Source organism: Alternaria ventricosa (assembly GCF_023758065.1).
Source record: "Alternaria ventricosa strain BMP 2768 chromosome Unknown scaffold_12, whole genome shotgun sequence".
Lineage (NCBI taxonomy): Eukaryota > Fungi > Ascomycota > Dothideomycetes > Pleosporales > Pleosporaceae > Alternaria > Alternaria ventricosa.
This window is the reverse complement of record NW_026055692.1, coordinates 334,916-357,476: the sequence shown is the minus strand read 5'-3', so window position 1 is coordinate 357,476 and position 22,561 is coordinate 334,916. Positions and strand designations below refer to the sequence as shown.

The 22,561-nt window shown below is 54.2% G+C and overlaps 6 protein-coding genes across 6 annotated transcripts; 4 read left to right on the top strand and 2 right to left on the bottom strand.

Moving 5' to 3' along the window:
- Window positions 1-1,019: 1,019 nt before the first annotated feature.
- Window positions 1,020-4,075, bottom strand: J4E93_007000 (uncharacterized protein; the record flags this gene model as incomplete). Its single annotated transcript, XM_049344910.1, has 2 exons — window positions 1,020-1,127; window positions 1,178-4,075. The coding sequence occupies 2 exons, from the start codon at window positions 4,073-4,075 to the stop codon at window positions 1,020-1,022; spliced, it is 3,006 nt and encodes a 1,001-aa protein (XP_049197835.1).
- Window positions 4,076-4,593: 518 nt separating this feature from the next.
- Window positions 4,594-5,517, top strand: J4E93_006999 (uncharacterized protein; the record flags this gene model as incomplete). The annotated part of the gene is made up of 1 exon (XM_049344909.1): window positions 4,594-5,517. The coding sequence occupies one exon, from the start codon at window positions 4,594-4,596 to the stop codon at window positions 5,515-5,517; it is 924 nt and encodes a 307-aa protein (XP_049197834.1).
- A 132-nt stretch (window positions 5,518-5,649) lies between these two features.
- Window positions 5,650-6,105, bottom strand: J4E93_006998 (uncharacterized protein; the record flags this gene model as incomplete). The annotated part of the gene is made up of 4 exons (XM_049344908.1): window positions 5,650-5,670; window positions 5,718-5,768; window positions 5,916-6,008; window positions 6,058-6,105. 4 exons carry the CDS (start codon window positions 6,103-6,105, stop codon window positions 5,650-5,652), a joined length of 213 nt encoding a protein of 70 aa, XP_049197833.1.
- A 596-nt stretch (window positions 6,106-6,701) lies between these two features.
- Window positions 6,702-10,094, top strand: J4E93_006997 (uncharacterized protein; the record flags this gene model as incomplete). Its single annotated transcript, XM_049344907.1, has 4 exons — window positions 6,702-7,168; window positions 7,399-7,409; window positions 7,458-8,578; window positions 8,625-10,094. 4 exons carry the CDS (start codon window positions 6,702-6,704, stop codon window positions 10,092-10,094), a joined length of 3,069 nt encoding a protein of 1,022 aa, XP_049197832.1.
- A 2,924-nt stretch (window positions 10,095-13,018) lies between these two features.
- On the top strand, window positions 13,019-14,789 carry J4E93_006996 (uncharacterized protein; the record flags this gene model as incomplete). The annotated part of the gene is made up of 4 exons (XM_049344906.1): window positions 13,019-13,362; window positions 13,410-14,477; window positions 14,532-14,572; window positions 14,650-14,789. The coding sequence occupies 4 exons, from the start codon at window positions 13,019-13,021 to the stop codon at window positions 14,787-14,789; spliced, it is 1,593 nt and encodes a 530-aa protein (XP_049197831.1).
- Window positions 14,790-19,766: 4,977 nt separating this feature from the next.
- J4E93_006995 (uncharacterized protein) lies at window positions 19,767-20,852 on the top strand (the record flags this gene model as incomplete). Its single annotated transcript, XM_049344905.1, has 1 exon — window positions 19,767-20,852. The coding sequence occupies one exon, from the start codon at window positions 19,767-19,769 to the stop codon at window positions 20,850-20,852; it is 1,086 nt and encodes a 361-aa protein (XP_049197830.1).
- Between the last annotated feature and the right edge of the window lie 1,709 nt (window positions 20,853-22,561).

The following is a 22,561-nucleotide window of genomic DNA, read 5'->3' as shown; positions in this document are numbered from 1 at the left end:
CTCTCAGGCCTCCAAGGCAACCACATCGTAAAGCTTCCACTCCTACACCGGAGAGATTCGGTGTCGGCCCGGGGACCTCTCTGAGGTAATCGGCGAGCATGAGGATAGAGCAGCCATAGAGCTCCTGACGGTAGAGACAGCAGACGACCAATCAGGAAAGAAACCTCTTCGCCGAAGACGTAACACAGCCACTGCACCGGATCTTCAGGCTGCCCATGTGGCAGGATATTCGGAGGATTGAGCGCTGACACTTCGCACTATCTCGCTATGAGAGTACACTTAAGGCCACCCGTATACGGGGGACTGCAAGTGGAGATGTAGGCCTTCTGTCTGTTCAATAAGGCCGCACTTGGGAAGACGGCACTGACATGGCATGAGAGCCTCAAAATATGTCAGAAGCAAACTACGGAGGGTTCAAGAGTTTGTTACTGTGGATCAGTCTTGAGAACAGTTCGTCCGATCGATTGCCAACTCGAATGACGTTATCTTACGGCTGTCTGTGAGGGTTGTGAAAGGATAGACCATGGTGTGTTGCGGTCCGAATACGCGGAGGCATTGGTGTGATGTGGGGGCGCTAGTAAACGTCTATTTTGTAAGGCGTCCTACGTCTTCTCGACTGGGTTCTGGGCAGTGATTAATATCTTGACTCTGAGGAAGACATTCTGTGGGACTAAAAGGCGAGGCATGACCACCTCGAATGCATTTCTTCTGCTCGTTACATGGACAGCCCATCACAACGGAACAACAAAGGCCAAATTTGTGTGCGATCTTATGCTAACATCATTCCAATTGATAAGCACAGCGTATACATTACTTTATATGCAGATATGCTTTCCACTATAGCAGCAGCGATGCAACGCCAGTACATGTGTTGCAATGCAAGTCCCAAACTCCGCGTGTAATGCGTGAATGATAACGGATCCAGAAAGGTACAAAGTGGGTATATAGAAATACAAAGTGTAAGAAAGAGAAGTGAAGTTTATAAACGTAACATGTCGATGCGGTCAAGCGACTCGGCGTTATTGTGGCGTTGTCATGGTGCGGGAGAGTTGAGAACGTTGGGGCATAGCGTCTTTGCGTAGCTGCCGAACAACGGCTTCGAGCTTTCGTCGTTCTTCTTGTTCCGCCTGTATGTTGTTAGTGTTCTGCAAAAGAAGCGTTTGTGGAAGTGACTTACCCTTAGCGCCTTCAAACCCTCAGCCGTCCGATCCCTCATCATCTTCCTAAAGTCTTCTCTCAACATGCGAATACTAGTCGCGCCCATGTCAAGCTGTGCCGCAGCGCCGTTCGGCATACCAGGCCCAGGACTCCTAACCCCGAGCCACTTGACTTTCTCGTCACTGAGCTCGCGCTCCAGAGCTTCCTTCTCATCGCGCAGCTTGTCGATCTGCGCTTCAAGGACTTCGCGGTCCTTTTCGTTTTGGATGGCGTCACGCGTGAGGGCTTCGTACTCGGCAGCCATGCCGGACAGCTCGGCTTTGAGGTTGCGCTCGGATTGCCGGGCTTCGGCTTCGGATTGTGAGGCAACGTCTTGTACTTTACGGAGCGCTTCTAGTTCGCCAAGGAGTGCTTGGTTTTGCTCGGTGAGCTCGTCGAGCTCTCGCTTGATAGCAGGGTTGGCGGCGGAGTCAGCGGCACGTTGCGCGCGCGTACCGTAAGCGCCATCAAGCTCTGCTTTGGCGAATGTGAGTTCGGTTGTGAGACGAACGATCTCGCCTTCAAGGTTGCGGAACTCTTCCTCCTTAGCATTGAGGGAGTTGGTTGCGTCCAGAGAGCGAGCCTCGGCAGCTTGCTTCTCGGCAGTTACGGCTTCGAGAGCAGCTGTAGTCTCTGTGATCTTCTCCATGGAATTGGCAAGTTGAGCCTGGATCGTTGCCGCCTCGGTACGAGCTTCGTCCTGAGCATCCCTCAATTTGGTCTCTAACATGAGAGCCCGTTCCTGCGCGTCCCGAACCTGAGCCTCGTAGCCAGCAGTGCGTTGCTCGGCCTCTTGTGACGAGACATTGTACGCGGTGTTGCGCTCCTGGTGATCCTTCAGCTCCTCCTCGAACGTGGCAGCACGCTTTTCAGCCTCTTGCATCTTGCTCTGGAAGTTTACAGCTTGCTCTTGCACGTCCTTGAGCTGGTTCTCGTACGCGACAGCACGTTGCTTGGCCTGGTTCAGTTCAGTCTCAAATGCCATCACTCGCTCTTGTACGTTGATCAGCTGAGCCTCCAGACCAGCGTTCCGCTCCTGCGTCTCGCGCAAGATCTGTGTGTCAGTCGAGACCTTTTGCTCATCGAACTGCTGTAGCTGTTCCATTGCACGCTCGAGCTCACCCTCCATGGACTTCTTCTCAGATCTCGCGCTGAGCAGATTGGTATTGAGTCGTTCAAATTCTGCCTCTTTCTGTGCGTCCGACTTGCTGTTCAGTTCACGTTGCTGCTTGATCTGGCGCATCAGGACTGATTGCTTGTCTTTGAGACTAGTCGCTCGCCTGAACAGTAATTGCACCTTTGAAGAGAAGGCAGGAAGAGAGTAGCTCTCGTTGACGTAGTCTTCGTCTGGCGAAACTTGTTCATTGGCATCGGGATCTTCGGCAAGCAACTGGCGTCGTTCACGTTTGCGTTCGCGTGCTTCTTCCTCGCCAGTGAGAATAGTCTCCCAGAGGCTCATAATCGTAGTCTCGTACTTTTCTGCCTTCTCAGCGCTCTCCGACTCGTCAACCGCAGGACCTTTAGAACGAAGCTCGTTGATTTGCTCGTTCATCGCATACTGGATCTGCTCGAGGTTGTAGAAGGAATCTTCCATGTAATTGAGCTGTTCGGTAGCGCCACCACCAGTGATGGCGGGTGGCGGTGGGATCTTATCGGACTGTTCGTTTTCGGATCGAGATATTACCGCATACAGTTGGTTGTTCATGCCCTCTAGACGGCCCTCGACTTCGCTTAGAGTATGCCTTGAGTTGTTGCGGATGTTGGACTGTTCAGCGGCGATGCTGCGGAGGCCCTGATCGAGGAAATCGAGCTGGCGATCTAGGGTTGACGCGTCTGGCGTTCCTTCAAGAGCCAGCGGTGGCAGTGAATAGTCTTCGTCACGCTCGGGGTTCGCCTCGATGATGAGTGATCGCAGACGCTCGTTGATCTCCTGGAGTCGCGTTGCAGTCGCATTCAAGGCTTGATCGTGACGCTCTGAGGATGCTGTGAGGTGCTTGCCGGTTTGCAGCACGTTCATGAGGTTGTCGAGGTTCTCGGGCGTCCTGTAGAAGCTGCGCTCATCGAAAGCGCCATTGAGTCTGCCGTCTTCGTAGGTATTGAGGCTTGCGGGGCTGTCTGGTCTTCGGAAGCGGTCTTCTGACAGTTCGGAGTCGTCTTGACGCTGCTTTGGTCCCTTGTGCGTAAGCTGCAGTACAGCCGCAGTGTGCATCAGGAGTTGCATGTCGATCATGCGCATGCGAGACTCTATCTCGAGGCATTCCCGAATGAACTCCTCGACCTTCTTGTTGCTTGACTCCAGCCCCTCTTCTGTCTTGGGGTCGTAGTCCTGCACGGCGTTGCTGCCTTTGCTGCTCTTGCTGCTCTGCCCGCGCTTGTGTCCGTTTGCCTTCTTCGAGGCCAGCCGTCCGAGGGAGCGCGTCGCATCGCGGATCTTCGTCTCCGACTCCAGCTTCCGCCTGACCGTGCCCAGACGAGTGTCCAGGCTCTTCTGCTCCTGCTTGAGCGCTTCCACCTCCTCGACCGAGAGTATGTCGAAATACTGGCTGTCTCCGATTGCTGTCTCAACAAGCAAGTGCATAGCCACGGGATCGGTGTTCAGCGCGTCCGAGTTTCGCTTGCCAGAGTTTCGCGGTGTGTAGACGCCATTCTCGCGGATGGTCTCCCGGCGGCCGTCTACGAAGACCTCTGGGGGCGGAATGAAGGCGCTGGCACCGAAGCGCGGGGAGATCTGGTAGGCCATGGGGAAGAAGCTGGGCGAGGCGGTGCCATTGATGCCGGACGGGTAGTTGGACGTGGGCGAGGGAAAGTCATAGAGGGCGCGGGGACTGAGCGTGTCCCCGGCGTAGGGGTACTGGGTGCGCAGGCCATTGGCGGTCATGGTTCTGAATCTGAGCGAGCGACGCGGCGACTCGGGGCGTTGGGGGGTTATAAAAGACCGGATGGAGAAGGCGACGGGAGCGCCCAACAGTAATACTCGCGCAGCCAGCGGGGGTGGTGGGCGCGCTCACGGCGAGCAGCTCAACATGGTTGCAATTGGAGAGTTGGCTCAGGAGACGCTACTCTAGCAGTCTGCTCCTAGCACTCGACTGCGCCCGTCAAGGGGTGAATGAGCCACTAGCCGGCGGGAGTTCACGCGTTCATGCGCGCTTGGCAGGCACCGCCCATCCAGACATTCCCCACCATCCCGCCTTCTCGTCCCGTATTCGCTGCACATCCTGACGACACCACATCTGGCGTCTCGTAGCGTGCCCCGCGTGAAATCTTTCTCTGCAGTGACTCTAGTGCTGCTGCATCTCGCGGTAAAAGTGCATCTCCCATCTGAATTTGTCTCAGTTCGTCGATCGCCAAATTCGGATCTGCACTCCGCTATCGATAACGTCCGTGTCAGTCAACAACATGAGTGCACGCGCAACCTACACCAAGGACCAAATAACAAAATACCTCGACCGCCTGGGGTTGCCTGACCAAAAGAGAAACTACGATGTAGCTGGTCTGGATCCCGAGAGCGCACTAGAGTACCTCGCACTACTCCAGAAGCTGCAGCTAGCAGCCGTGCCCTTTGAGAACATCAACCTGCATTACTCGGCGCATCATTCCATCTCTGTCCACCCAGAGGAATTGTTCAAGAAGATTATTGACGATGACAATGGACGCGGTGGTTATTGCATGGAGAACAACAGACTATTTGGCACGCTGCTGAATTCGCTGGGGTTTACCCTGTATTCAGGCGGCTGCAGAGTTTGGGCTGCTGACAGCTGGACGGGCTGGTCGCATATGGTGAACTTTGTTACCATCGGCAACACCAAATACCATGTCGATGTTGGCTTCGGGGCTGACGGGCCTGTTGTCCCAATGCCTCTCGACCGCTCGGGCACAGTCCAAAAGCACATCCAGCCTGCATCGGCCCGTCTCCAATGGCGCAACATTGCAGACAACACTGACCCCGACCAGCGCCTCTGGGTTTACGAATACCGGAGGAACAACGAGAGCGACTGGGAGACCAAATACTCATACAGTGAGCTGGAATTCCAGCCGCAAGACTACGCAGTCATGAGCTACTACACTTCCACCAGCAAGCATACCTTCTTCACGCAGATGATAGTGGCAGACAAGAAGATACTGGGTGATGATGGGGAGCTGGAAGGGAAGATGAGTCTGGCAGCTGCTTCGTTGAAGTGGAATATCAAAGGTCAGAAAACCAAAGAAATCGAGTTCAAGAGTGAGGGAGAGAGGTTGGAGGCGCTTGAGAAGTACTTTGGAATGAAGTTCAGAGACGTGGAGCGAGAAGGCATCGCCGGGCTGCCATCAGAGATCAAGTAGACACCAGTACTGAACATTGAGAATTGTTGATTGCTCGTACGCCTACTACTGCTGTATATGCCGTAGACCCTCTCAGTGCGATGTAGTTACTATTGGGTATGTTGTATGCTGTGTCGGAGTATCTCGCATCGTCTAGAGGAATCGCTTCTCGCACTGCCCGTGGTTAGCACCTTCCAACAGCCCAGTACCTCCATACGCACCCTCCATGGGTTGTTGAGCTCGAAGCCTTCCGGGGCAATCGGCTTGTCTGTCTGTCCGCGCATGAATCCTGTGAGCCGGCGGTCGCGCTCCATCACTGGGTCTCGTAAGTATGTCGCATGAGGTCATCGTGAAGCCGTCGTACTTTGCTGTACGCATGTTAGCACTCTTCTGGTACGCATACGCCTCTCGCAACCTACCCTGTCCCATTGATCGATACCCCTCCTGGTCTTCTTTCCTCCGTTCTGGATCTCCTTGAGCTTTCCGACAGATACGGCGCTGAATGCGAAGAACTGGCCCTGTGTTAGCACCCTTTCACTCCCAGGCGCGCCAATTACTCACACCCGTCATAATGGCATAGGGCAGCAGAGCCTCGAATGGGACACCCATGATTGCGGTAGTGTGTTCAGGCGCGGTGGTGTTGCGGGGTGGGCTATCAGTACGGACTGGCTGGAGGTGCCGTCGGCGTGAAGTGAGGTGCGGCGGCCGTGCGCCAACTGCTCCTTGGCGGCGACCCCGACTACACCAAGGGTGTCATTTCGGACGACGACAGCGCATCGCCCATACCATTTCCTGCCGAGCGACAATTATTCTCGGTGTCGCACAGACTCACCCTTTCATACGAGGCGCGAAACCCGCAACCTTCAGCCGCCAGACCCCCGAAATAATTGCCTCCGCTGCGATCGCACCTCCGCCTTCCCCACAGTCACGCCCAACGCGACTACGAGACCGCCGCATCTGCCTCTGGCGAATCACGACCTCCAAAACCCATTACACGATACACCTCAGTCGAAAACACGCGGTTATAAGTTTCACGGGTCACAACAACGCGCTAGGACACAGACACGACGCGCTCACCAACCACTGCATGAGAGAGCCTCCGCGGCTGCTACCGCTCGCGCAACCAATGCTCTAAGGCCTATACCAATTGGACTGCGACAGTGGCTTATTTGGCCTCCAAGGTGGCCTCTGCCGTCAACTTCGCAATGACGGAAATCATGGGCCAAGCGGCGGCCAACACCGACCCGGACGACATCGATGCGGATGGCGAATACGAGATGGACGATGTAGAGTACGCGCCCGGCCCGCCTATCGAGGACATGCCTGATGCTGAAGGCCAAACCACAGACGCTGAGGGCTCAGACGTGGATGCGGAAGGCGAAGATGTGGACGCTGAGGGTGAAGATGTGGACGCCGAAGGTGAGGAGGTGGACGACGATGAGGACGAGGCTGAGCCCGTTGGTGCTGTCAAGATCGCACTGCGTCGACCCAGGTCCGACGATGAGGAAGAGGACTATGACGGCGACGATGTCGCACGGGAATCTTCCGATGCCAAGTCCAGCGACAGTGACGAGTCAAGCAACCTTGATTCCGAAGAGGAGAACCAATGGCAGGCGAGCGAGGGTGGTGAAGAGGATGAAATTATCAGGTCGAACAACCCCAACGTGTGCATGTAAGTATCGCCGGAGAAGATTGAGCCTGTAAAACCATTTACTAACTGAGCAGATATTGCAATTTAGACGAGGACAACGACCCCAGCCCGGAATTCGAGGAGTACCTCTCTTGCGCCCAGTGCGGAGACAATGGTGAGTTCGCAGTGGGGAAGTTCGACTTACGATGTGGTAGCTCACACGTTGTTGGTCCAGCACACCGGCAATGCGCGCGTAACGCTAATACGCTTAGTCCCGATGACGGTATGTTCCCTTGTCAGGCCCGAACCGCACCTTGCTAACGACGAATAGATGCAAAACTTTGGCGCTGCGAAGGATGTATCAACAATTTCCCCACGGAAGCAGAAGAAGAGGCAGACGAGCCTACTACTCATCGGAGACGTTCGTCTCAGAACAAATTGACCAAAGAGCTGCTCCCTTCACATCGTGGGGTTGACCCCGAAGGACATTCAATCTTCAAAGAGCTAATTCTTCCCGATGAACCAGCAGATGGACTACGTTCGCTGCGCAAACGCAAGACTTCGCAGGAAGAGGAAGTGCCGATTCCGTCGAGGCAAACACGGAAGAAGCGGAGACCTTCCGAAGCATCCAACTCAGATGCGGCGCCATCAGTGCCTGCAGTCTCACCTCGGCCACCTTCAAGAAGCGTACGAAGTGCTCGTAGCGTCATGACGGATGGTCACGAGAGTGGAGGCGAGGCAGAGCACACTGGTTCAGATCGCGAGGGTACTCGCTTACGGCCAGCGCGAGCACGTCGTGGTCAGCCCAAGAGGACCGACAAACGGCCACTCGCATGGATCGAAGAGGCCCAGCCTGGGAGCCTGATTATCGCTTTCCATCTCAACAACGAGAAAGTCCAGAAGATTGTCACCGCCAAGCCCAAAGTAAAGACACTCACGCGCGAGCAAGAGCGACAGGAGAGGCGGCGCGAGCGGGATAGAGAACGTCGCGAAAGAAATCGTCGGGCTGCACAGGCTGCACGAGAATCCTCAGAGGTCTTGCATTACCCAACAATACACATTCAGAATGCCGCTCCGTTCCCAGGCTTTACCGACAGGGAGCCAGACGAGGTCAAGAGCAAGCCCTACGGTGGTGTACTTTCAGAAGCGGATGCCGACACATCCAAGACCTATCCTTCGCCCGCTGACCGGAAGCGGTTCGACGACGCTCGTATCAAGGCTGAAGAAGAATGGAAAGTGAAGCAGGCCGCACTTTACCCGCCCGAACCACTCCGGTCGCATAAGCAAGCAACCACAGCGAGCAAGATCAAATGCGTCAATTTCGGTGGCTGGGAGATCGACACCTGGCACGCTGCCCCATATCCTGAAGAGTACAGCAAGAATCGGGTGCTTTACATATGCGAGTTCTGTCTCAAGTACATGAACTCGGACTATGTGGCATGGCGGCATAAGGTAAGCATTTCGACTTCTTTCCATAACCATGTACTAATAATCACAGCTTAAATGTCCAGCGAAGCACCCTCCTGGCGACGAGATTTACCGCGACGGCAAGTACTCTTTCTTCGAGGTCGATGGCCGAAAGAATCCAGTGTACTGCCAGAATCTCTGTTTGCTCGCCAAGTTGTTCCTCGGTTCCAAGACGCTATACTACGATGTCGAGCCCTTCTTGTTCTACGTCATGACAGAAAACGACAACTTCGGGTGTCATTTCGTCGGCTACTTTTCGAAAGAGAAGCGTCCCAGCTCGCTCAACAATGTTAGCTGCATTCTCGTACTTCCCATTCACATGCGCAAAGGCTATGGACAGTACCTGATCGAGTTCTCCTACCTCTTGACCCGGGTGGAGAGAAAGACTGGAAGCCCCGAGAAACCACTCAGTGACATGGGTTTGGTGAGTTATCGGAAATACTGGCGGCTTGTCCTGTGTGAGGAATTACTCCAACAGAAAGCCGCGATCAGCATATCGGCGATATCAGATCGCACTGGCATGACACCTGATGACATTGTATCAGCGTTGGAGGGCCTACGAGCTCTCGTGCGCGACCCTGTCACGAAGAAGTACGCGCTTCGCCTTGATTTGAACTACTTCAAGTCATACATTGAGAAATGCAACGCTGCAGGCAACCCAAAAATCAATCCAGAGTGTCTGATATGGACACCATACGTCATGGGCCGTCTGGGCCAGTACGAAGATGGACCCGCCCTGCAGACAGTGCAACAGCGCGACGAAATCGAAGAGGAAGACAAGCCCGCACCCGAGGAAGGGGTCCAGATGGCCGCAGCAAAAGCCAACGGTACAGGCGACGAAGCAGACGGCCCCCACCCCGCCGAAGACTCCATCAACGGCGGCTCACCAGCCCCCGGCACACCCCTCGCAAACGGCTCCACCGTCGCACTCGCGGGCTCCCACATGGACGAACCCGCCATCCCCCCCTCCCGCTACGAAATCTTCCCTCCCATTCCCGGCCAACCCGCACAGCGCCGCCGCCCCGGCCGCCCCTTCGGCTCCCGCCGACGTACCAGCACCCCCAATCGCGTCCGCAACACCTCCCTCTCCATCCACACCGCCCCCGTATCCAAAATCCAACTCTCGCCCAGCCGCGGTGCAAAAGCTCTCATGTCCCCCTCCGCCAACGGTGCCCTCACACCGGGTACTTCGCTCCGGCGTACACGCAGCCGCCTCGGCGAGAGCGTCACCAATGGCGACGACGTCTCAGATGGCGGCGCCGTCAAGGCTGTCGTTGTCAACGGGAGGAGGAGTACACGGAGCTCCGCTAGCTCGAGGGGCAGCATTGACTTCAAGGGTAAAGGCAAAGCGCTGCCTATTGAAGAGGAACAGGAACAGGAACAAGAACAGGAGCATGATGAGGATATCGACGCCGATGGCGATTATGACGAGGAAGAGGGGGATATGGATGTTGATGCCGAGGGCGAGGAGGATGATGATATCATCATGCAGGATGCATGAGTGTTTGCTGAGCACATTTCTTCACTTCTCCCGCTCTCGTCTTGTAATATTTAGTGTTGGTGGTGGTGTTGATCTGACACCGACCCTCCCTTTCTCGTTTCTCCTTTTTTTTAACTTCGATAAGCGCGGAGATATAGGGGTTCGCTTCTTTGTAGTATTACGGTTGCGACGTGTTTATATGCATTACGGAGACACCTTGGGACGGGACAGCGAATGGAAGGGCGAAGGGGCGTTTTGATCCATATCAACACATATCTCCTGAACAGAGCCTGTTGTGTGTTTTTTTTCTTCTAATAAGAGAGTGTCAGGATCCTATTCTCAAGAAAAACCACATGTTGAGTTTCAATTCGGGGGATGTATGCTCTTCTACGGAATGTTCTCGGTGATGCCTGTCGATTCGAAGTTTCTGAGGCTGTGTCACTCTTTCGCTGTTGTTGTTGGTAACATTCGCGTCAAATAACGAGTATTAGTGACGCTGTCAAATTTCCCTTTCTCCTACACTTCAACTACAATCCTTGATTCAGCTCTACTCTATATTGTTCTCTTGTCTCAACTCACTCGATCCAGCTGATAGATAGCCCCATGGCGCTCGAGCTGGGTAGCAATACGGATCCGAAGAGTGCTGTTACGTCTCCATATTCCGCGCACATACTTGGGCAAATACTTCTCCAGGTAGTGGAAGCGATGTAACCATGGAGAGCCTGTAGAAAACGACGCGGTGGATATGCAAGTAGATGTAGTTGCATTGGTGGATTGGAGATGCGCAGGCAGCTACGTGACCACGTAGCGTAGTGTGCAAAGGCGGTTGCGATGCTTCATCTGAGAACTCTTACACTCTAGGTAGGTAGTATCGACAATGTAAATACGCGTCTTTCACTCACCCGTTGCCCTGTTGAAATCTTCGAGAGTCAACTACCATTATTTGTACCCGTGGAGTCTATTGACAAGGCAAGCATAAACTGAGTGTGTGCAATTTGTTTCTGCGACGGTACATTCTTACATTCTGCCTCATATTGATCGAATCATCGTTCTTTGAACTAGGGTAAAATGCTGTAGATGTCAAGCCTACTGAATGATGATGCTGTGATTGTTCGGATGTTGTTGACGTAGATACCCGCGCGCATAGATCTGATCTACTTACTTTGATGAACGAACGTAGCATATCGACATCATATCTGCACTTCTACTCCAAGTCCTATTTTCTCGTTCGGGACGATGGTGTTATAGTGGCATATGAATTCAACTCGAAAAACACGTTGGCGTCTCGAAAGATGAAGGGACAGCCAATAGAACCCCGTATCTGGGACTGAATCTGCTAATTCAGCGCTTCAGTAAATTCCAGGGTATATGTCCAGTGATATCACTACCTGGCGCTTCACTGGTACACTAGTAGGTGCGCATGCGATGAATCATGGCAGAGATGGGACGACGGAAGCGTATGGTACGAATTTCAACCTTCGCAGTTGGGACTTGTCGGGCAAGTGTAGAATAGAACAACTATACACTGATATCTCATGCAGAACAAGATTGCGTATTCCGCTCATGAGAGTACGTCGCTCATCCCAGCGTGTCCAACGTAGCGTAGTACGGTACTTTTGGGAGCACTCAGGGGTACGTACGGCCCAATTCTTAGAGCTGTACGTACGGTTGTATATACGACACGCTAGCAGCCGTAGTACGGCCCCTGAGTGCTCCTGTACGTCGTACTGCCTAATTAGGACTAGTGCGCTTCTAAGAAGTGAATGTTCTAGCTGTAGGGAGCGTTAGGGATGATTGTAGAGAGCGTAAGCTCTTAGGGGTAGCTATAGGGGGCGTTACAGGGGGCGTTACAGGGCATTAGAGAGCGTCTAGGAGCCACCCCTGATAGCTTTAATATGCTAAGCCGCCCACCCGTACCTAGCCGTAGTACGACTCCTTCACCGTTACTACGTACGGTTACGGTATGGGCCCCTGACAGCTTCTGTACGTACGGCCTAAAGTACGACGTATACCGTACCGTACTCAAAAGTACTACGCTACGTTGGACACGCTGGCTCATCCATTCCCACTGAGCTTCCTCATTTCCTCATCGCGTAAGATGTCCCATTCACCTTCTCAACATCCAGTCCCGGACTTTCAAACTGTATCCCGTACCGATCCTCGCACCACAGCGGACACAAATTGTTTACCGAATATGTCGTGCTACAGTGCACTGCCCGTCACCCACCAGTCTCCATGGCATTTCCAAGTGCGCAAGACCTGAAATCTCCTCCATGCCGCTCTACAAATCGCCCCAAACCCTATGATATCACCAGCATACCATCTTCCCATCTGAACGGTTGACGCCCAGTGCGATCTTCTCTGCATGCAACGACGATCTCATACGGTCTGTGTAAGCAGAACCCGTTGTTCCGCTCGTCGCTGGTAAAAGATGCCGAACACCGGCGTTCCCCAAGGCTGAACTCCATATTCAATGTAACTCGCCGCTTTCGCTCCTCCTTGCATGGCAGTGCAGCGCGTTGCATTGCATTCCTCTAGTGACTTGTGCGACGTGAAGCGCCGTTGGGGTGCCGATACCGCATGCCAAGACTATGAGCACGCGATGATCGTGTACTGTGACACATTCGTTGTCACCCCCTTTCCCAGACATCCATCATCCATCTCGATTCGCGTGTTGAGACTTGATGGAGGCTGAAAATGTTCGTGGCTGGATAGCGACGGATAGGGCTGAGAGCGCTAGTCCTGATGCGGTTGGACCGGGTCGCGATAAGGGTGATGTGCTGCGGGGATGTCAGAGTGGGATATCCCGATCGAAGCGGGACAGAGCCCGAGTCTAGCGCTGTCGTTCGCAAGGCGTCGTTGACATCTGCCTTTTCTTTTGCGTTCCTGCATTCTCGAAGACGCCTCTACACTTGCTTTTGAGGTTTGTGGCACGTTACGAAACGATGCTTGGCCTGTCGATTTCCGCACTGGGTATCCTTTTCCCACTTCTGCTTATCGTCCAAGTGCTGGCTAGTTATGTGCGCAATCCATTGCGAAAGGTCCCCGCTGCCCATCCGCTGGCGCATGTCACTTCACTCTGGATGCATTCAGTTCGATGGCGGGGTATCGAGAATGCGACACTGAAGGCAGCGCATGACCGCTTGGGCCCAATTGTGTGTTTGGGACCCAGCGAGATCAGCGTGAACTGCGTCAAAGGAGGGATCCGGGACGTCTACGCCGGGGGATTTGAGAAAAGCAGTGCCAAGGATGGATACAATTGGTATGCTTTCTTTTCGAATTATGGGGGGTGAGCACTGTCAGATGACCGGCCGTGCGTTTATTGACTCATCGTAGAGTCGACAACATGTTCTCCACTGGACGCAATAAGCCGCATTCGCAGAGGAAGCGAATGCTGAGCAACATCTATAGCAAGTCTCATGTCACGGCAAGCGAGGCACTGCTCGGCCAGACGTCTGCCATTATGTACAAGCGCTTTTTGCCGTATCTGGAGTCGACATTTACGGAGTCTGAGAAGGGTGTCCTGAACATCTACGCACTGCTCAGCGCGACCACGATGGACATTGTGACGTGCTTCATCTTCGGGCTCAAGGCAGGCTCGAACCTAATCGATGACCGGAAGCAGCTTGCGTGGTTTCTGGATTTGTACAATTCGCGTCGATCCTACAACTTCTGGCCGCAGGAGTTCCCACGATTTACTAGCTTTGTGGAGAAGTGGCTAGGCTACCGATTGACACCGAAGTGGGTCGATGAGGCGAACGGTGAGATCGAGAAGTGGACGCTGAGGATGTGCGACGGTGCTAGTGGTGTCTCGAGCGCAGGCGATGCACAGATCGAGAATCGACCTGTGGTGTGGCAGCAGCTCCAAAACACCATGGCAAAAGCCGCGAAGGAGGGTGGGGAGAGCGCACTACAGACTCAAATTGCGAGCGAGGTTTTGGACCATCTTGCGGCCGGGTTCGACACGTCCGGGATAACACTGGCCTACGTTGTCCATGAGGTCTCGCGACATCCGGGAATCCAGGCCCGTCTTCGCGCTGAGCTGCTTGGTCTCTCGCCACAGCTTGTACCGTCATCAGCGCCGACACTGCCTGATGCTAAGGCTGTAGACAGCCTGCCATTCCTCCATGCCGTCATATGGGAGACCCTGCGTCTTCATTCGGCCATTCCGGGCCCACAGCCACGCTTCACGCCGCCGCAAGGCTGTCAACTTGGGCCTGAAGAGACTTCGTACCACATTCCTAGTGGAGTAAGGGTGAGCGCAAGCGCGGGCCTATTGCACCTCAACGAGGAAGTGTTCGAGCGCGCAAACGAGTGGAGGCCAGAGCGATGGCTGGACATGGACAGGCTAGACGAGGAGAAGCGGAGGGATATGGAGAGCCGGTGGTTTTGGGCCTTTGGAAGGTCAGTACTACTTCTCGAAGCACGTTGACCGCTGACACTCACGATGATGGACAGTGGCGGACGCATGTGCGTTGGAAGTCACTTGGCGATATATCGTAAGTGCTGATCCTTCATGGTTGCTTTTGCACGCTCCGCTCCCAAGGCATCGATGCTAGATACTGACGGAGCCCAGAGATGAAGTACATCATCGCAGCGCTGTATTCCAACTACAGCACCACGATCGTCGACGATACCGGCATCGAACAGATGGACTCGTATACTGCGCCACCCAAAAGTGACAAGCTCACGGTAAGACTTGAAAAGGTAGTGTAGGAACGAGGCTTGCTGGAGGCTCTTGCCTCAATGATCAGGCATGTTTGGACCCTGATCTCCGACACTGAACAAGGAAGGAAGCATCTGCCCCGCCGCACGTGCAACCAGTCCTAGCGGGGAATCACCTTGACGTAAAAGCAAGCATGCTGTCGGCAGCCGTACGGCGAATTAAGAGTGTGCGGCCGGTTCACGCCGCTGAGAATCTGTACCATGGTAGAGCTGTGGGAACCGTACGTAGTTAAGCCAATCAACAGCCATATCCTCATGCGCTATCGTGGGGAACGCAGCGTTAGAATCCTTCAAGAGCGTTCAACTCGTTTTTGGCGGGCTGTAAAGGCTTCGAGTGCTGGGGCATGTTTCTGTCAGTGCGGTGGTATGCTTCTTGTCTCAACTGGGCAAGAGATGATGCTTGTTGATCTGCTTCTTCTATCAATGCAAACGCATCAGCTTTGGCATCAGCTGCATTGCACCGGCCACTCGGCTAGACCAACGCAAGTCTTCGTAGTTCTGCCACAGCTCTTGCAGCCAATGGCGACCAGGAAGCCGCGGACTCGCTCGACGCCGGCTATGCAGCATCCCTTTGTCCAGGGATCATGTCGTTCTGCGCAACCAGTGACCTGCTGCGTACATACATCATACCTTCTTGGCTCACATCTGGCCACATTCCTGCTGACAGTTCAGTGTACGCTCATCGTCGAATCCAGTTGCGATGTATCAACTCTTGGTTGCAATGCATCATGAGAGACAAGTGTGAAGGATGCAGTGATTTGCGGATTGATCTGGTAGTCGGCGAAGCTGCTCGACGGTCATAAGCTTGCGTTTCTACTCAAAGCGATTTATGTCGAGTGGTTCGTGTGGAGTACTCGTTGTGCAAGGTGGGGGCGGTCGGGAAGAGCTGTGACCAATATGTACAGCAACAATAACGGGGTTGGAAGTGTTGTGGATCTGGACCTGGCCGCATTCGCATTCGAGGGGCAGTGGACTCGAGTAGCTAGGGCAGGCGATGTGCAGCGGTGCTACACTCTGTCAGTCAAGTGCCGTGTAACCCAAGACCGGTGTAGTGACTATCATGCGACAGTATCCTGCTCGGATGGATGATGGCTTTCGGGGCCGCCGGACGGGAGTTGGTGTCGAAGCTGCATGTAAGTAGTTGTTAGTTGCGGCGGCAGAGAGGCAGCGCCATCTGACCCTATTGGGGGACTGATAAGGATCCCATAGGTACTGCTGTGAACCTCGATCAACCCGTCTGAGGTGTACGCAACCGTCATGTCTACGGAGTGTGCCGTTGATAATCTGGAATGCACACCCAGAGAATTGTTTGACAAGCTTCAAAGTTAGAAAAAGTATGCCTGGATGCATATCTACAGACCGCCTCGATGCATGCTCATGTTAAATCACCAGCTGATCTTACAGATCAAGGCTGCTGTTACTGACAGCCACAGCTTAGCTCAGACGCACGGTGGTGTAGTTGCAGCGAGCCGTCCGATCTTTGTCACGAGAATGTACTATGGTCGTTAGTGCATTGTTTGTGAACCATATGTGTTCATTCTTTCGATGATTGCCTTTCTGCGGCAGTTGCAAACGTGGCTATGGCGCCTAAGGCTCATTGCATCCACTGCACACGGCTCAACGGAACCAGAAGCCTAGTCGCGATTTGTCCCAAGATATCAACCGTGTTTGTGCAGTAGAGATCTTAAATCCAACAGGATGCAGGGAGAATGTCCACGAGGTCTTTGCGATAGAGGCCATGTCACCACCCCACATCCACATGAGGGGCCCACAACCGCGAGGCACTGGAAAGGTTTCCGAGCTTGCACAAGGCAAATATCCAGATTAAGACGCTTGGATGGAGGCCAGATACCAGAGTCGAAGGGCAACCCTTTTCTTTGGACTGTGCAGGCAGATTTGCGATATGCCAGAGTGCACGCCTGACTAGTATTGCAATATTGAGTGACAATGAACCTCATGGCAGCCCGTGACGGCAGCTGATAATCTCTCGACAACGATGAACAGCCCGAGCCTCCGCCGTAGTAAGCGAAAAGTAAATTAAGCGCATACAAGGTCGATGTTGGGACAATATTTGCAACATATGCGAAGGGCCAATAGCGGGAGGCTCTCGTATCCTGCAGGAACAGCGGCATGTCGGAGGACGGAGAGAAGACGTGGTGCACGAGGGAAAGCTGCCGAGACAACGAGACGATCTGTCGTAGAGGCGCAACAAGCAAGCAGCTAGCACTCAGATCATCGTGCTTTGACGACAGCGAGTGTTACCTGGTGATGGTGACCCGGCAAGACTTCGCTAAGGACATGGCTGGCTATAGCGCTGTTGTCAGAGGTAGACTGCTGGCCAGATGAGGCATCGCAGGAAGTGCGCCGGCCTCTCACTCGCTGGCAGTTTGTGGCTAAAGGGGTGTTGGACGGGGGTGCGGATGACGGTGTAACATCGTAGAATTTCTTTCATGAGGAGAACGGAGCATTCGGCGGTCTTCGCTTGGAATCGAACCACATCCCTGCAGAAATCCTCCCAGCCACCGCGCGATTTGACGGCGATCATTCTCCCCACATGCATCTTCATAGCCTCCAGACGACATCACCCGCCCTCAGCCCGACGAACTGAATGCACAATGCGTCATTGCCCCATCGGTCTGCAGTGCCCAATGGGGATGTTTCCTGCACGGTTCGACGCCCGTTCCAGGTCCGATTGACGACAGAGAGCGTACCGGGCACTCTATCGCAGCGTGCGTGCCGTCTGCTGCAGTGATACGCGACTATGTTGTGGGTATCCTAGCCTTGACTGTCCTGTCAGTTTAGCCTTCGAGTCCTGAGGCACGTCCCGGAGCCGCCATCGTGCGCCGTCGGAAAGCGTGTGACAGCCGCCATGTGTGTGGACGTGTTCAGTACCACTGCACTCGCCTGCGAGTGGTCCCGACGGATATGTTGGGGTCCGTTCATCAGCTAACTCGAGCGCTCTGTGCCTCTGGCTACGGATCAGAGGAACCGTAGCAAACAGGCTGTCGAACGGCGTGATGCTGAGATATTGGGCGCCAATGGATTATTATATACGACCTCTCAAGTAGAGTAGTTGCAGTGGCTAAATACCGAGCGTCTCTGTGAGTGTCTACAGACATGGGGCTCTTCCGTTGCATGCAACCGGGTCCCCCGTTCGATGCCCTTGGACAGTGCCCTACCAACCCCAAACCTGGGATTGCCGTTGAATCCAAGCCGTCTCGCTATCCTTGCTCTACTGCCGCGCAGTCTGTGCAGCCAGGCTCTGCCATCCGGCTGCATGGGTTACCCTCGCTCTGGCAGCATAGTGCGGACGGGCTATTGCTGCATTCTAGCGCCAAACGACCCTTGGGCTCTCTTCGGCTTCATTCGAAAGTGCTGTTGAGCATATAGAACAGTCGCTGCACTACGGCACAGCATCTGCGACCAGCCTGTCTTCTTGTACCTCGTCCCGCCGTGCCGTCCTTGCACGCTGACACATGCACCAGCGGGCTGGACAAGGTCCCATCTCCATCGCGAACCCGGTATTTCGCTGAGTGCATACCGTCCTGTCGTTTTCGATTGTACCCTCGACGTCATCTGCAGAACGCATCAACCACACTGCAGCCCTCTCGGAGTCGACGAGGTGCAAGAGCAAAATCAACCAGGCCTGTGTCAACAAGCGAGAAACCTTAGCTTCCAAAGCGACCGTGCCTACAAAAGAAGAAAGAAGCCCAGGCGACGTTCGATTGGCTGCACTAGAGCTTGTTCGCATGATTCACGCCGCCGCTCGTTCATCTCTTAGCACGCTAGCTCGGAGAGACCCTACAGCACTGATCGGCCGCGCTCGGCACCAGTTGCACTCGAGACTAGACGGGAAGCGACGAATCGCCGTCGAAGCCGCCACGGAAGGACGAGTGTAGAGGAGCCCCGATTGAGACGACTACCTTGAGGTACCCTTGCCAGCTCTTCTATCTTGTGTCTTACTCTTGTGCGTCTTCCTTCATGAGCACTGCGACGTCGTCGCCCTCGACGCTCTTCCTCTGACCTTCACTTCTAATTCCATAATATTACCAGATTACCCTGGACTTACCCCCCGACACGTCATCGCTGCTTGACTGGTCGACCAGCACGACACTAATACCCTCGAAGCCGTTGGAAACGGCCCTCTTTGTTGTAATATTTGGAGCACACCAAGGCACTCTCGACCACGGTTCGGTACCAGACCTGCGTAACCTCAACTCAATCGCAAAATCCTCTTCGAAATCAAGCTGGTGCTATGCCTTGCGGAGACAGTGCGGAAACTACAGTGTTCTACAGGTTCCACACTGCAGGTGCTGAGCGACGCAGGCGCAGTACCATTTTTCGTTGTTGCTTATATCTGCGCCTATTTCTGTTGGAAGTCACGGTCAAGGGTGGAGTCAACCTTCTCTCCGCAGGCGGGCCTTTAGTTCGGTCCCGTTGAAAGGCGAGCGCCAGATCCACTCCCGCGCGCGCCATTCTGATATCGACGCTTTCCAGAGGTGCCTCCAATTTTGAGAAAGGCAGCGCATACCATACGAGGACACGCATTATTATCGACTGTGACTGGACTGTGACTCTGAGAGCAGGCAGCCGCGCTTCGACGGCACTTTCTCCGAAAAGGGTCCTCCACCCATGGAACGGTGATCCACTCGCATTTTCATCGCTCATTACCACTACAATCACTGGTCACGCAGCACCTTCGGACGGCACTGCACTCCGTAGTGACTCAAGCCTTTGTTCGATTGGTCACCTTTCGCGTATTTCTCTCAAAGGCCGCTAGCCGTACATCCAAATTCTCTTATGTTCTCAGTATTTTTCGACCGGACGACTCCATCTCACCAACATATTCTCGGGCGTCTCTGAGACTTGGTCCTTGGGTTCCTTACAACACGATTACGACCGCCGAACTCTACTACAGAGGGCCAGACCATGAACATGAACATCCCAACCATGTATCCACACCACCCGATGCCGCCGCAGTATAACCAGAACTACTATCAACCGCAAATACCTGTCGCACTACCAGTCGCAAGTCAAGGCCCCGAGCCTTTGAGCCCGAACAACTGTTACCTGTCCGTCCGCCAACAGCCTAAAGAGGCACTGGTCGCGGTCAAGAGCAAGGAAAAGTTCCGGAAGCCTGTGGATCCTCCACCCATTCTCCAGCTCCACCTTCGGGATCGCGTTGATGCCTCGAACAGCTTCTTACAAAACCCCTACATCTTCCTCAGTGCATCCCTCTACAAAGCGGACAGAGATGAGCCTGTCGAGCACACTCCCAATGAATCCATGGCCGGCACACTGGTGTCGTCCCTGCATCGTCTTAAGGATGTCGATAACAAGGACGGCGGTTTCTTCGTCTTCGGCGATATTTCTATCCGGATTCAGGGCAGCTTCAGACTGTGTTTCTCCATGTACGAGTTCCACCCTTCACGTGGGGAGATCCAGAACCTCGGCTCTGCACTGAGTGATAAGTTCGACGTCGTACTTCCCAAAGACTTCAAGGGTCTCGAAGAGTCGACGTATCTCTCGCGAGCGTTCTCCGACCAGGGCGTTCGACTCAGGTTGCGCAAAGAAGCTAGAGGGATGATGAACAACAAGCGTTCGTTCCAGGCAGACGCAGAGCCTGCCTCCCAGACACAGATCGCGCCCAGCTACGAGTTTCAGTCTTCCAAGAGAAGAAGGGAAGAATACATCCTTCCCATAAACCCCGAACCGACCACACAGGCACCCATCGACCATCCCGCCTACGACTACGAGCAGCCATCCAAGAGGAGGAGAGAAGACTCTGGCTATATCCTGCCTACCAACTTGGGCAGTGACCCCCCATCTCTGCCATCGTACCCACAACATGGCATGAATCTCTACGCTTCCTCCACTCTCGCACAACCACCACGGATGCCATTCCACCCAGGTCATCCAGGTCATCCAGGTCACCCAGGTCACCAGGTGTACAACAACCCCATGAACTATAACATGGTAACCTCCTTCGTCGATCAACCAAATGTTGATCCATGGGATCAGAAGATCCAACAGGAGACGGATTATAAGGTCTAGGAAGACCGCGATCGACTTCCTCCATATCGAGATTCGGTGACCGGCTTGCTCGAGTTTTGCCCCGATATCATGATTCAGTCATGCGAGGACGAGGCGGAGGAAGAACTCCCCTGGATGAAGATATGGTGACTAGGTCGAGTTCACATAATACGCACACGCTGGAGAAGGCATCGCATCACGCGTCCGTCTCGTTCATTCAGTTTTCGATGGGTAGTTGACTTAGCTGTCTCAACCCTTTCTACACGCTCGGTTTGCGCGTGGTTTTCGGACGTCGTCGTCCCCACGCTTTTCTTTATCAGCATGGTGTTATGACGAGGGCATTATGCATTTGGGTACGGAGTCATTAATCACGACAACATGATGTCGTCTTTCTTTTTGTCACTTTCTTATACATCGCTACGGTACTAGGTATCACACTGTCAACGGAGAGAGTAGTAACCCTACCCTCCTTGGGATCAAAAAAACACACCGCCCACCGAACTCAAAATACAAACAATTCAAAATTACACACTGACCCTCGTGCCTCCCCTGCCCTCACAGCTCAGTCATACACATCCAACGTGAGCGGCTTTCGCCCAGCGATCACCTCTCACCCGACCGCTTACGGCCCACCGCCGATTCTTGAGCCTCCTGCGTCTGCAAACCACAACCTGCCGTACCTGCAGCCGCAACACCCACTACCAGCGCGCGCAAGCCCTGAAAGATTTGGAAGGCAAAGACGGCCACTCGGCTCGTTACCACCGTCACATGCGAAAGCGAATGTGTAGCGTAGATCGCATTGCGCACTTCCAGTCTCAGACTCGCGCTTGAACTAGTGATCGACAGCCGCGAAAACCTGCCTGGTGACATCGGGCGATGCCGTGCAGTAGGCTCACACCGGGGTTTCCCGTCACAGCTGACGAAAAATGGTACGAGATTCTTGTGCGGGCAAATTTTGTGCCTAACTTGACACAGGCCATGCTCTTGCGGCGATACGAAGACGAGATCTTGTGCTAGCTGGGTTCGTGGTTGCCGTGTTGGGCTGCATTCCGATCGTGCAGTGAGGATGGAGAAGGTTTGGGGACGGTTGAGTGACAGGATGAACGTGTCGCAGGCTCTTCTGGTACGGAAGAGGTCCATCAGTCCAACGAACAGGTCATCAAGACCGTGGAAGACATTTCCCTTGAGCCGCAGTCCATCCCGTCTCTCAACCAGACACTCCCATCAATGCAAACACGTTACACTACTCCCACCACAACCCCATCTGCTTGCCCCAGCAAGGAAAAACTGGTAATGGTTCGGTTCGCTCCAGCCCATACTCGCACCACAACCCCCCTCCCTTCACTGCCGGACCCAACCCAAGCCACCCAGCCCCTCGCCTCGCTTCCCCCATCGCGTGCTTCGCGTACACTCGCGCGTCTTCGCGTTTAACCCAAGCCACCGCGCCGCCCGTCAAGCTCAAACGCCACACAGCACCCTAAACCCTTCCCACGATCGCCGTTTCACACTCATTGCCTTGGGGATCGTTGGGCCCCACTTTTCGCGTCGGCTGTATGGCTGGAAAGGGCATGGTTGGTGAGATGACGCGCATGAGATGGTGGTAACGTGATTTAGTGCGTGGTGCTAAGGGACGGTTGGGCCGAGAGAGTTTGGGGGCTTGGCAGAGGGGCAGGTGGTGATTGGTGGGGGTTTGATGATTGTTGAGGGGTCGAAAGGGGGTTTGCTGAGGG